Source organism: Babylonia areolata, chromosome 6 (assembly GCF_041734735.1).
Source record: "Babylonia areolata isolate BAREFJ2019XMU chromosome 6, ASM4173473v1, whole genome shotgun sequence".
Lineage (NCBI taxonomy): Eukaryota > Metazoa > Mollusca > Gastropoda > Neogastropoda > Buccinidae > Babylonia > Babylonia areolata.
This window is the reverse complement of record NC_134881.1, coordinates 21,366,215-21,380,933: the sequence shown is the minus strand read 5'-3', so window position 1 is coordinate 21,380,933 and position 14,719 is coordinate 21,366,215. Positions and strand designations below refer to the sequence as shown.

The 14,719-nt window shown below is 37.8% G+C and overlaps 1 protein-coding gene across 1 annotated transcript; it reads right to left on the bottom strand.

Annotated features, from left to right (window-relative positions):
• Window positions 1-911: 911 nt before the first annotated feature.
• Window positions 912-13,038, bottom strand: LOC143283320 (spermatogenesis-associated serine-rich protein 1-like). Its single transcript, XM_076589518.1, has 7 exons — window positions 12,862-13,038; window positions 12,073-12,223; window positions 11,226-11,338; window positions 8,454-8,603; window positions 6,849-6,972; window positions 4,346-4,411; window positions 912-3,353 (listed from the first exon to the last, which is right to left on the bottom strand). The coding sequence occupies exons 1-7, from the start codon at window positions 12,902-12,904 to the stop codon at window positions 3,224-3,226; spliced, it is 777 nt and encodes a 258-aa protein (XP_076445633.1). The 5' UTR covers window positions 12,905-13,038; the 3' UTR covers window positions 912-3,223.
• Between the last annotated feature and the right edge of the window lie 1,681 nt (window positions 13,039-14,719).

Here is a 14,719-nt window from a genome sequence, read left to right as displayed (position 1 = left end):
GGTGGGTGTGGAAATAGGGGACGGCTAGGGAGGGAGTGTTCATTGTGCAATTCAATTTTACTAAATATTTGTGTGATATAGAGACAAAAAATGGAACAGAATCATAAAACAATAACAAACAAACAAAAAACCCTGTAGGAATGCATTACGGTGTACTGAAGTGAAATACGTGGAAGACAAATGATAACAATATAACAAGAACACAGATGGGTCACGATCAGTGAACCCCCCCTCCCCCCGCGCGCGCGCGCGCACGTACGCGGATGCACACACACACACACACATACACACACACACACACATGAGCGGAAGCCAGCACATTGATCAAAAAAGCGTATCAACTGGCACATTGTTATTTATTATGTAATCGTATTAAAGTAGAAGGTGTTATGACCACAATAATCCAGGGTGTCTGGATAGCTCATAATACACAGTTGACTGATCGCAAACCTTTTACTGAGAAAATTGTGAGTTTGAATCCTGGGTGCCCAAAATAACATCTTGTGCCCTCCTCACTGCATTGTCATTTAAGTGGTGTCAGTGTAAATCAAGGTAGATTAGTAGATATCACTAGGGTTGGTTATATCTGTATGGCTTATGAGAAGGTGCTAACATTCAATTGTTTTGTGTACAATGCAGCATGTGTGTGTGTGTGTGTGTGTGTGTGTGTGAATCTCAGTCTGGGTCCATCAGACCATGTGTTATATGTCTGTCTGTGCATGATGCATGCACATGCGAGAGCATTTTCTGTCTGTATTGTTTTTATGTATGCTTTTTCAAACATTTTATGTATGTATACTTGGGTGCATAAACATACATGCAAACACACAAGCACACATATGTTTGTGTATGTGTTAAAAGTAAAACACACACACACACACACACACACACACACACACACACACACAGAGTTAACAATAATGCTGGCTGTTTTTTATTCAACCATATGCAAACAACCATACAAAACAATTATCAGCAGTATTTTAACATTGCGTTGTACTCTCAAACAATGTGCAAAATCAGAATATGTATACAGTGTAAAGTGTATAAAATATTATAAAAAACAACAACAACAACAACAACCAAACATTTTTCAATGTGCACAAGTACAAAAAAGAAAAAGAAAGAAACGAAAAAAAAGAAAGAAAAAAAAAAAGAGGTTTGTCACAGACAAACTTTAACATCAAACTTTCTACAATCACTTCTTTTTTTCTTCTTTTTTTGATAGAAAATTATAATCCATTCAATCTGCAACAAAATGAAAAAAACAACAAAAAACAACAAAAAAAAACAACAACAAACAAACAAAAAAACAAAAACAACAACAACAACAAAAAAACAAACAAATAAACAAAACCAAAAAAAAAACACAAAAAAGACAAACAAACAAACAAAAAAACAACAACAACAAATAAATAGATAGGTTTTGTTTCCCTAATTATGCCTTTGGATTAAACAAAACAATTTTTCTTGAACAGCATAAATTGAGAAATATTTTATCTGAGAACATCCTGAAGTGTTTTCACTATTGCTTGGTCTATAGGCTTATATAATTAGCATAAATATAAATGCATTTAGCAGAAAGTGGTGCAGTTATATAAAACAGATTTTTAAAAAAGAAAGAAAGAAATAACTTGGGAACAAAGAAGCAACTAAAAATAGGAACAGTTAAAAGATAGCTAGCAGACTGAGGGTGCACTCAATTGACACAGTCATATAATGTATAATTATATTATGAGGGATGCAAACCCAACACATCACAGACAGTAGATAACAAACATCAGGCCAAGATCATATGGCATTGGTTTAATTTACCCTGGAAGATAGAGCATTATATTTGAGCCTCAGTATGCACATGTGCAAGCATGTGTGTGTGTGTGTGCGCGCGCACGTGTGGATCAGTCTGTGCATAGGGTGTGCCACATGTGTAAAGCATACGCGTCCTTACGTCTTCATAATACTGATACAACAAAATTCATTATGTGGCAAAGGTAATACTGCTGAAAGGGTTGCAATGCATGCCCATAACAAAAAAAGTCCAGACTTCATGTACATTCAGAGATTTTGTTTCCAGATAAAATCACAGAAGAGGGATCTAAAACTTTCAAGTTTCATTTTGTACATGAGAGTATTTTGACGATGGATGGAAGAGTGTATTCACAAGCAACTACATGATTATAATGCAGTGGAGCTATCATGAAAGACAGTCAAAGCAGCAGCTCTCTCATATAAATGTAATGTGTAATGCTGAATGGATCATGTGCGTTCAAAGTTATTAAAAAAAAAAGAGAGAAAAAAAAGAAGAAGAAAGACCAATAATCAAAAAGAGGGGAGCACATGGGAATGATGAGGCAAGACACAAGAGCATTCTCCAAAGATGAAAGTCATTCACACATCTGAAATCATTTCACAGTAGGTCAGATATGTTCACAATAATGCCGTTCAATCTTTCTTGAAAAACATTATAACACAGTTAATTAACAACCTGAACAAAAAGGAAAATATGCCATGAAGAACACAGTGTATTACCACCAATGAAGTAACATTGTCGTAAGTCATGAGCCAATCCTTTGTTTAGACACACAAGTGTAAGAGACAGTTCTGTTTTTTTATTCATCACCTTACTGACCTCAGAATGAATGCTGAATGCACATGTTTTTATCCACCAATTAAACAAGAAAAAGCAGGAAAATACAAAAAATAAGTATACACACATTGACCTAGCATGGCATTACACTTCTAAAACAGCCTGATCAAGACATTTGTTTCTGTATATATTCAGACTCATCTATGCACCCATGCAAAAGAAATCACTCACAAACACTTTCAAGATAAATTTTGTTTCAGATAGAATACAAAAAAATCTTAAAGTAATAAAGTATTTAATTCAAGGTAAATGCAAGAGACCGAGAAAATAATTACAGGACACAAAAACGCTTGAACAATAATGCACAACAGCAGCTGTAAGAATGAACCATAAGTTACAGCTGCTATTGTTTTTGTTGTGGTTGTGGTTTTGTTGACCTTTAATGTTTTAAATACTTTTGAAATAACGTGGATTTTTTTTTTTTTTATCTTAAAGTACAACACTGAAACACGCAACAGGGAGTAAAACCAGATCGACTGATAGACAGGACACAGACATGGAGGGTGGTTGTAAAGACTGTGGCTAAGACAGTTCAGATCACAGTGAATCACTGATGGGATGTTTGTCAACCGACATCTATTTTTTGTCTTCCACAGGGGGCAGAGTCTGTGGCAGAGGTGTGGCTGGTTTCCAGGCCTCCAGCCTGCGCACTTCATCGATTTCTTGTTGCAGCTGTCTGCTGTTATCTCTCTCCTTGAACGTCTCCCTGTTGACATTATAAAGTGGTGGATATTCAAGAGAGTATACGTTGTTGATATGCTTAAGTTTGTTAAGTTTGTTCTCAAGGCCTGACTAAGCGCGTTGGGTTATGCTGCTGGTCAGGCATCTGCTTGGCAGATGTGGTGTAGCGTATATGGATTTGTCCGAACGCAGTGACGCCTCCTTGAGCTACTGAAACTGAAACTGTAAGTTTGTGTTAGTGTGTGTGTGTATGTTAGTGTGTGTGTGTTAGTGTGTGTGTTTGTGTGTGTGTGTGTGTGTGTGTGTGTGTGTGTGTGTGTGTGTGTGTGTGTGTGTGTGTTAGTGTGTTTGCATGTACATACACTTAAGGGTAAATGCATATAAATCTAGATTCCTACTGTATTTGTGTTTGTTTTTTATTTCCAGTTTATGTTTGTACTTTTTATGTTCTATTTCCACCAATATTCCTTGCTACCCCAGTACATTTGGTAAAAAAAGGTCTAATCTAATCTATTCTATTCTAAACATTATGTGATTCTGCAGCTCATTCACAATAAGCACAGCATGTGTGTGTATGTGTGTGAGTATTTGGTTTCATGTTGCTATGTGAGAGACAGAGAGAGAGAGAGAGAGAGAGAGAGAGTGAGTGTGTGTGTGTGTGTGTGTGTGTGTGAGAGTGTGTGTACATGTGCACATATGCTTACATGCAAGAATATGTGTGTGCGTTTGTGTGTGCATGTGCATATGTGTGTAGGTATGTGTGTGTGTGCGCTCTGTGTACATGTCTGTGGCATGCCCCTGTGCAGCATTCATACCTGCATGCATATGTGCATCCATGTACAAACTTTCAATAAGAAGAGACGCTGAAAAAAACGAAACTGCACACATCAGTACTTATTATGTACAGTCCACTGAAAAGAAAAGCCTCTCAGTTTCGCAACCCCCCCCCCCAAAAAAAAACAACATTAACAACAATCAAACTCACACCATGTGTCATGCACAACATGATGATCTCACCTGAGTCTGTTGGTGAGGGGTGTCAGTGGTATAAATGTGTCTGGGGAGCGCACAGGCCGTGCAGGTCTGTTACAGCAGAGTCATGCGGTCACACAAACATGCACAACACACAGTGCAAGTGCTGTGAATATAAAATGTGAAGACAAACAAAGCAAAACAATGTGCAGGTGCATAATTATATATATGACTTCTCACAACAGAATGGACCATGAAGTGCATCCTTGATGAATGTGGGTGAATATCCATGGTTAACCATTAATTTACTGATCATTATATTCTAATGATAAAATGTAGGCTTATATAGTGCAGTACCCCCATCTCAGATGGGGCTCACTGTGCTTTACAATAAAAAACAAAGAAATTTAAGACTAAGTGTCGTAAAATATGTACAAAGTCTACAAAGTTTAACATGACAATGGCTAAAATATGCATATGTAAGGCTGACATGATAAATGATATATATTCTATTGACTGATGCTGTGCTGTGTTGTGCTATGTTGTGTTGTGTTGCGTTGTGTTGTATTTCAGTGTATTGTACTTAGCTGATTTTTTACTCACTTGTGTAAACAAAGTGAGTCTATGTTTTAACCCGGTGTTCGGTTGTCTGTGTGTGTGTGTGTGTGTGTGTGTGTGTGTGTGTGTCTGTGTGTCCGTGGTAAACTTTAACATTGACATTTTCTCTGCACATACTTTGTCAGTTGACACCAAATTAGGCATAAAAATAGGAAAAATTCACTTCTTTCCAGTCATCTTGTTTAAAACAATATTGCACCTCTGGGATGGGCACAAAAAAAAAAAAAAAAAAAAAAATGAAGCCTAATTATATGCAAACTGCATTTACTGTTATATTTATATTTTTTGTATTCTCTAAACTTGGCACTTTGATCTGATATTCTGACCCAACAACAAGAGCAGTCATTATTATCGTTTTTTGTTCAAACAGGAACTTCTTTTGCTAAGCATGGAAGTTTTATTTATTTTGCAAACGTTTTGGTGCAGATAGTAAAAAAGGGAAATTACTCTGTAATTAATGCTAGGGGACTTAATTCGCTTTAAACTGATCTTTCTCATCTTAAACATTACATTTTGAAATTATACTCAATACATAAAAAGCTTGGATTTTTTTTTTAAAGTGTATCACAAGTGAGTCTTGAAGGCCTTGCCTCTCTTGTTTTGTCATAAAAGAATTTCTCTGTGTGAAATACAGGCTGCTTTCCCCAGGGAGAGCACTCCGCCACAGTGCAGCAACAGATTTTTTTTTGTGTTTTTTGTTGTTGTCTGTTTCCAAGTGTATTTGTTTTAGCATCAAAGGGGATTTTTCTATGGAATCTAGCCAGGGACAACCCTTTTGTTGCTGTGGGTTCTTTCACATGCGCAAAGTGTGTGCTGAACATGATACCTCGATTAAACATCTCATCCAAAAAACTAGCACCCAGACCACCACCTGAGGTCTAGTGAAGGTGTTTAATTTAATGAAACCCAAGCACATTCATTTCCTTGTCAGGTGAAAATTTCTGAAATAGTATAACATATGCCAGACAGCCACTCAGGGTCTCATGGAAGTGAAGAGTAAAAATCGTGGTCATTATATATCAATAATTATATCAGCTGTTTCAGTGCAGAAAGTTACCAAACAATGCTAACATAGGAATACATTTTATCTTAATATTTCAGGTCTAGTAGCTGCCATACTGGCCTAAAAAAATCATGACATGTGTATGAGAGAAAAAAAGACAACTTTACTAAGTAAAACTGTGGTGAACATCCAGTAAAGAAAAATAGGTACATTTTTGCATATATTATAACATATCATAAAAATAAACTCAGGTCAAACTGCAACATGTGTGCACAAATGGTATTTAAACTTTGTTGTTGTTTTTTTAAATGCTCTTTGGTGGTTGTTCTTTTTTTCTTTTTTCTCTAAATGATTGTTGCACAGCAAGACCATAAAAATCATTATTTATTTATCTTCAACATGTATGTTTATTTTTTAAGTTGAATCAACTCATCCCTATTATGACCAGTATTTAAATCAACACTTTCAAGATATCTGCACAGAAGATTGACTGTATCAATGCATCCATGCTTATTTGAACCACATGTAACAGCTGTATGTGCATTGATGAACCAACATTATGTTCACAACAACCGCAAACAAAAGTTAATGCAATCATTTAGGAAATGAAAACACAAGTAAACTGATGTTAATAGAATTAGGGGAAAAAACAACAACAAAAAAAAACATCCACACAGTTGAACTATCCCCCCCCCACCCCCCAAGATTTTGATCTTTGCATGCATGCATGCCAGTCCCTCCCACCTCCCCAACCCCCACATGCACATTCATGTGTCCATGCACATGCACACACACACACACACACACACACAAACACACACATACACACACACACACACACACACACACACACATAAACACACGCGCACACACGCACACACACAAAAGCACGCCTGTGCGCACACATGCGACACCACACACACATACCCATATCTGGTCACAGGAAGTGTGGAGCCCAGTTTATGAAAGCTGGGGGAGTACTCTGGAGCCTGATAGCTCTTGTCACCTGGTGACGCCTCTGGAATCTCGTTCCGTTTGTCCATTATGGCCTCTGTGACAGTTCAGCTTCAATTTCAGAGTCAAGGAGGGGTCATAGTATGTGGACTGATGCACATGATAACAGCACATGTGCTTTGAAATAAAGATATAGAAATAAGGGAGCAGATGACTGACTGCAGTTAAACTCACAGGTTTGAAAATGAGACATAAAAAACAGGGAGCACATGCCTGACTGATGCATAAACCCAAATGATACACTGGTCACACCTATAGAAGGCCTGTCATAGGTTTACAAAAAAACATTTATAAAGATAAAAAGGAATGAAATATTTGAACAGAAAAAAAGTAAATACATAAAAGATTTTCTAAAAAAGAAAGATACATAGATCAATGACAAATCACTGAAATAAGATAAGAATATAAACCTGCCATATACAGAGCAATAACATAATTGCTTCAAAACTGAGGTGATGCTACCTGACTCTATCACAACATTTAACACAATCATATAGTAAAACAAAATGAAAGACATCTTCATATATTATCTTTCAACAAGAAGCAATTGCCATAAAAAACAAAAAACAACAACAACCATTTACAAGAAACAAAGCCAACACATCAAAAAGGAGGGGGTGGGGGATATACGAGGAGTGGGAGGGGGAGGGGCAGGGAGGATTCAGACGAGATGAAGTGAAGAGAGAAGGGGCAGGATGATGAGAAGGGCTTGCAGTGGCAGGGGAAGACAGAGAAAGACGGGCGCAATAGCCGAGTGGTTAAAGCATTGGACTGTCAATCTGAGGGTCCCGGGTTCGAATCACGGTGACGGCGCCTGGTGGGTAAAGGTTGGAAATTTTTATGATCTCCCAGGTCAACATATGTGCGAACCTGCTAGTGCCTGAACCCCCTTTGTGTGTATATGCAAGCAGAAGATCAAATACGCACGTTAAAGATCCTGTAATCCATGTCAGCTTTCGGTGGGTTATGGAAACAAGAACATATCCAGCATGCACACCCCCGAAATTGGAGTATGGCTGCCTACATGGCAGGGTAAGAACGGTCATACACGTAAAAGCCCACTTGTGTGCATACGAGTGAACGCAGAAGAAGAAGAAGAAGACAGAGAAGAGAGAGAGAGAGAGAGAGAACTGTAGAACTGCATTAAGTCTATGAACTTATACTGAAACAAATATGATACATCCACAGATTTCTTTTTAAATGTATGCAGCCATTTAGTTCAAACAGCAATAGCAGTAATAAAAAAAAAATAGTCCACATATACCTCATTTAAAAAAAGAAAAACGTGTTGTTTACAGACAAACAGGAACACACACACACACACACACACACACACACACACACCAAAACAGTGACAGGATTCCTTACTATATCTTCTCTAAAATGAAATAAAAAGTAAATTATGATAAGATAAAATGAAACGAAATATGATAAAATATAACAAAACACTTCCTCCACCACCACCTAAAAAAACCACACAAAAAAACCCACCAACAACAACACACATTAATCAATAACCTGATCGCCCTTTGCCAAACAGCATTGTATGCGTGATCTCATTCTCGGACGTTGCGGTTGCCTTGTGTTCCCCGCTAAACATGCACCGCAGACCGACTTTGGTCAGTCCTGGGTCCAGCAGCCACTCATTGTCAGATCGCTTGTACGTCCCTGTGATGCATAAACTTCAATTCAGTTTTCAGTCACCTTTCTTGTGTCCCTTCTCAAATGACATTAAAAAAAACAAGACCTCACATTATGCTTAAAATCTATTCCTAGCATGCAATTGTCTATACACTGTCGCTTTAATGGGTGAATGCATTGGTTGGCATTTTCAAATGTATCTTTTAAGTGTAATGATTTCTTTCAAAATTAACAGAAGGTTTGATTCTGGTAACAATTATGGGTTCTGTTAACCCACTGGACTATTTAACCTGTATCATTGATGTTATCAAATAGTTTGTTAAGTAAATTTCTTCTGTTTCACATGTATTCTTGATGTTACTAAATAGTTTGTTCAGTAAGGTTCTTTATATTTTAACTTTGCTTTGCTTTGTTTCTTTATTCATTTCTATTTTAGATCATATCCAGTCTGAAGATATGGTAACTTTTACCATTCAACCTCTTTCTCTAACACACACACACACACACACACACACACACACACAAACACAAGCAGGCACGCACACACACACATGCACCCACATACACACACACACAAACAGGTACATATGCATGCATAATATATGTTCATGCATTAATGCTCATGCAGGAATAAAATCATGAATACAAAAAAGGACATGCAGAAGTCAAAAGATGTATGTGTACAATATCAGTACATGAAGTTAAATCATTACAGATGACAAGCGCAATAACTAAATGTTTGGAGCTATGGACTTTGAATCCTATAGTCCTAGGTTTGGTCCTGGAATCAGCGCCTAGTTGATTAAGGTTTGAAAGAGTTTTTTCTATATCTTCCAGGTCAACATTGGCTGTTTGCAGACCAGCTGGTGCTGTAATTGTCTTACAGAAAATCAAAAACACATTCTAAAGATCCTGTAATCCATGTCAGCATTCGGTGGGGGTATGAAAACAAACATACTCAGCACTCTTTTCTTTTCTTTCCCACACACACATGCACACACACACACACACACACACACACACACACACACACACACACACACACACACACACACACACATTCAGATGAAACTGGTTGATGACATAATCTCATGCAGTTTCTTTACAAATGTGAGAAAAAAAGGAGGGGTGATGGGTCATGCTACATTTTATATACTGAAAAGGTCAAAAGATGTTGTTTGACAAAACACAAAAATACACTGTAAAAGAAAGAAAGAAAGAAAGGAAATACACACACACACACACACACACACACACACACACACACACACACACACACACACACACACACACACACACAATCTTTTTCTTCTTTTTTTTTTTTTTTAAGAAAAGAAAGAAACAGTTAGATTGAAATAGATAGATAAACTGAAAAATAAACAATGACAAAACAAATAAACCCTGCATGCAATTGAATCAACAAAACACCTGACCATGTTTAACACCTTGGCTTCACACAAGCTCAGAGTGACTAATACTGGTGGAACACTCAGGTGGTCAAATCGTCATGGAAGCAGCCTCCTAAAATACAGATCATCGGAAGTGATACTGAAGTCAAGAAAATTATGTATGTTTCTGTGGTGATGATATACAAAATGTATATCTATGTTCTCCCTATAACCATCCAAGCAAGCAAGCAACCAAACACAAAAAAACAAAAGAAGAATAAAAAGACCAACAAGAACAACAACAACAACAACAAAAGAAGCTAGCCATCTGTAAATTAACAAATAAAAACAAATGACTATATAAACTATAACAATGTAAATAAGAAAAAATAAAGGTAAACTTCTCAAGCTACTGATTATGTAAATCACCATCTAAACAGCAACACAAACAGCACTTACAGATTTTACATATTCTCATTATCACCCTCAAGTAACCAAATGGTTAATCCAATGCACATAAAAATTATATACAGCACAACAGATACACACACTGACACTGTCTGTCAGTCAAATGGACTGACAAAAAAAGAAAAAAAGAAAGAAAGACATAAAGAATGAAAAAAAGTAAGAAAGGACAAAAAGAAAGAAATAGAAAAAAGAAAAAGAACGAAATTTCTTGTTTTATCAGTTTCATCTGTCCTTAATCATTCATTCATTCAAACAGCCAGCTATCAATTGTCATTTGTCTCTGTCTATCCATCATCCATCCACCTGTCTGTCTCTGTCTCTGTCCTCTTGATTCACTGTCCATATATATCACTGTTTATGCACACAACAATGTTATATGCATATCACTGTTTATGGACATAACAATGTTACATGCATGTCAGTGTGAAGGACAATTCACTTATCATTAATAGATGTACAGCAGGTCATGTTCACACAGCAACCTTTCACTCCTGCATCACTTCAAACAACAAGTGTTACGTTTAAATGACGATGGTCATTTGGGGTTTTGTAACACATGAAATTATCATAAATTCAATATTGCAATCTGAATACTGACACTTGACATGATTCATCCACAAGTATCTAAGTAGTTAATTTCAAAGAGAGAACAAAACCATTGTGTGTGTATGTGTGTAAGTGCGTGTTCTTATACATGTGTGCATGCATGGGAGTGTGTGTGTGTGTGTGTGTGTGTGTGTGTGTGTGTGTGTGTGTGTGTATGTGCATGTGTGTGCATGCATATGCCACTCACAGGGATAGGGTCTCATGCTACGCCAGTTGTTGGGCCATATCTCAGCAGCAGGATAGTCAGGGTTTTCTGGGTCTGGGATGTACCTCAGCCTGGACGACCAGTCTGGACCGGCTCTGGAAAAATCCAAACATATTCTGGTCCATTTTAAGTCCTTGACTGATACTAACTACTACTATTTGTCAGTGAAGGGCTGTCACATCATTGAGATAAGACAGAACTTACAGATCAGGACAGTCAGTCACCATTTTGTGTTTGGTCAGTTTCCTCTTGGGGTGGCATTACTTTTGTTCAGCAAAATCAGTTACACCATTGTAAAGTGCACAAAAAGTAGTGACTGCACTAAAAAAAATCATGCCACAATGATCTCATTTCATCATCTCATCAAGGTTCACTGGTACCCCCCTTCTCTTGGGAAAAGATACATGTAAAGGAAATAGAAAGCAGACATATTACACATTGTCAACACACACACACACACACACACACACACACACACACACACACACACACACACACACACACTCTTGCATACCAAATAAGGGCAGACAGACAAAAAGACTGACAAAAATGACAAAGGGACAGAAAGAAATGAGAAAAGAATCAGAGAAACAGTGACACCAAAACCAGAGACAGACAAACAGATAACTTACGTGACTATTGAATCAGAATGACCAATAGACTGACAGAGGAAGAGAGACAGAGAGTGAGAGTGAGAGAGAGAGAGAGAGAGAGAGAGAGAGAAAAGATGGTGAAAGAAGGAAACACAACCAGACAGACACACAGACAGATTAAGGTAGAGGCACACCCATAAAACAAACCAGAAAGTCAGACAGCATGCAGTACTCACTCAGTGGGTTGTGGTTCTATGTATTGACCATGTGGCACCCAGTCTATATCTGTGCCATAGTTGTGAGGAATGTATCGCCGACCCCTTGGATTGTGTACTGCTGGGGCGCTGTTCTGGTTGTGAACCAAGGGAAAGTGCCGCCGTTCACGTTCTTGAAGACATACAGAGCAGAAGTGCAAAATTTTAATGTTTACACTTGTGGGTGTGGGATTGTTGGTTTCAAAGGTACATGCTTGACTGTTTGTTTGTTTACAATTTAATCTCATTCTGTTGGATATGTGTCTGGTTCTTTCTCAGTCCTTTTCACTTGTCCTGAAAGACTTTCAATTAGAATATGTAACACATTGCTAAATACATAATATCAGAACATTATATAATGTTTATATATACTTCTGCATTCATTTGCTTAAACACACACACACACACACACACACACACACACACACATATGAACGACACACACACACACACACACAAACAACACACACACACTCACGAACACACACTCACGTGCGTGTGCACTACCTCCACCCTACCCATTACATTATCTGTTTAACACTTTTTAACACATCTGGACGGGATGGAAGGGGATAGGGGGACGTGCCAAAGTACTATCATAATCTACGAATTACTGTCATTGAAAGAAACAGATATGTGTACAATAACAGAAGGTATGGGGAAAAAAAGAAAAAAAAAGAACAGTCTGCCGGTCCTGTCTATATTTTACTGAAGCACCAACACAACAAAACAAACACGATCATTGGTGCAAGATCAGTCAACAAAACATACCTTTCTTGCCAACTTTCCCGACTTCAGTGGTTACATGAAGCATGGTTCCGTTGTCTAACAAATTCCTGCTAGCACGAAATCCACGGACAATGGGAACAACACAATGGTACCTACGCCGCCCGGGCTGTGTATTGTTCGCTCCACGTAACTTATTTGGCGACCCTGTGCGCGGCCATTATGTACTCGCACACGCTGTTGCTAAGGCATCGTCCTTGTGTGGTTAGCTTTAGTCTACACTGTAGCGGGCATTGTTTTTATCTTATTACTTATTTGTCGTCTTGCCTGTTGTTTGTAAAGAGCAGTATGCATGGGCTGAGTACTTGTTTAAGAATGGATTCAGGAGCTATAATACCCTTTGAAAAAACTGATCTATTTCATTAAAACAATAAGAAAGTATATCTGATTTTTATTTTGGATCTTTAAACAGGTCAGGAATGAAACGATTTGAGGATATATTTATTTTTTTTCGAAATCGAAAGTAAAAAGGAAAACGAGACCTGAAAACTGCTAGAAGAGACCGATCGACCAACAGACGGACAGAATGACAGATAGACATACAGAGACAGAGTGACACAGAGAGAAAGAGACAGAGAGTGAGAGTTCGATATTTTTGAGAATGACAGATGCATTGTGAGCACTGCATGGCTGGGGGACTTTTATCGCAGCCCTCACGTACCCTTTGGAGGTGCTCCAATTAAAAGACAAACGATGAAATCAATCAAAAGCATGTTGGAAGAATGGTATTTATGGAGACTGATCGAGACAAATTCATGCAGACAGTTAGACCGACAGTTTCAGTTTCAACAACTAAAGTTTCAGTTTCAAGGATGTGTCAGAGCGTGCATGGCGATTGATCCATACGCGACACAACAGCTGCATGCTGTTGAAACAGAAAAAGGGGAAAAAAAGCAAAAAAAGAAAAGAAAAAAAAAAAAGCAGATGCTCACCGTCATTGACGGGCTAATCAGACCTTGAGAACCTGGCTTCGGTTTGTGTAAAACAGTAACATAAACATGAAATAAAGATATAGGACAAAATAAACAAACAGTTGATTAAGTACACACAGACAGGCAGACAAGGATCGAGTGACAGATCGAGGGAGGGGCGAGGGAGCATTAGTGGGGGGTGGGAGAAAGCTGGTATGGGTGGCTTGGGGGAATTGCATACATTCTAAAACAGACGTGACAGGCCGGGATGCAGGTGGACATGGATCGAGGCAGATGGTAGAAGACAGAGAGAAAAAGTACGTGGTGAACTGAATGAAAAGGAGGTTTGGATCGACTGAAAGCATGGCAGGCATGGTGGTCGCCTGATAGCGTAATCCATGAAAATACACGAATAATTTATTATGCATCGTCGTACAGTATGAACGAGATGTAATAGACATAGAAAGAAAGCCACACAGACTGGCAGGTATATATTTAGTTATTTTTTAAAAGTCACAATATAATCAGTAAAACAACTTTAACGAATCAAACACAAAAAACAAAACAAAAACAAAACAAAAACAAACAAACAAAAAAACAACAACAAACAAACAAAAACAAAAACAAAAAAGGAGCTCATTTTAAAACAAAAAAAACAACAGAAACAACAACAACAACAAATATCAACTCACGAATAAAACACACAATTACAGGGCGAGAGACTCGGGCAAGACAGAACTCACCGAGGACCATAAACGCGCGTTTTCATTCAAGGATGAATATTTTAGGCATGGCCTGTTCTTCCAGTTTGTCTTTGCTATCTAGAAACACGAAGGAAGACACCTAACTGTACCTTGGTGGAATCTTATTCAGATAAATAAAAAGCGAATAATTATATAAAATACAGCAAAAAGTAAATAATTATTTGAAAT

What these genes read in the sequence shown, in the direction of transcription:
- LOC143283320 (XM_076589518.1), bottom strand. Translation starts at nt 12,904, where the DNA reads ATGCTTCATGTAACCACTGAAGTCGGGAAAGTTGGCAAGAAAG. An exon ending in TAGCATGAGACCCTATCCCT is followed by an intron (nt 8,604 to 11,225) that starts GTGAGTGGCATA and finishes TATGCATCACAG; the next exon opens with GGACGTACAAGCGATCTGAC. An exon ending in CTTCCTGTGACCAGATATGG is followed by an intron (nt 4,412 to 6,848) that starts GTATGTGTGTGT and finishes CTGCTGTAACAG; the next exon opens with ACCTGCACGGCCTGTGCGCT.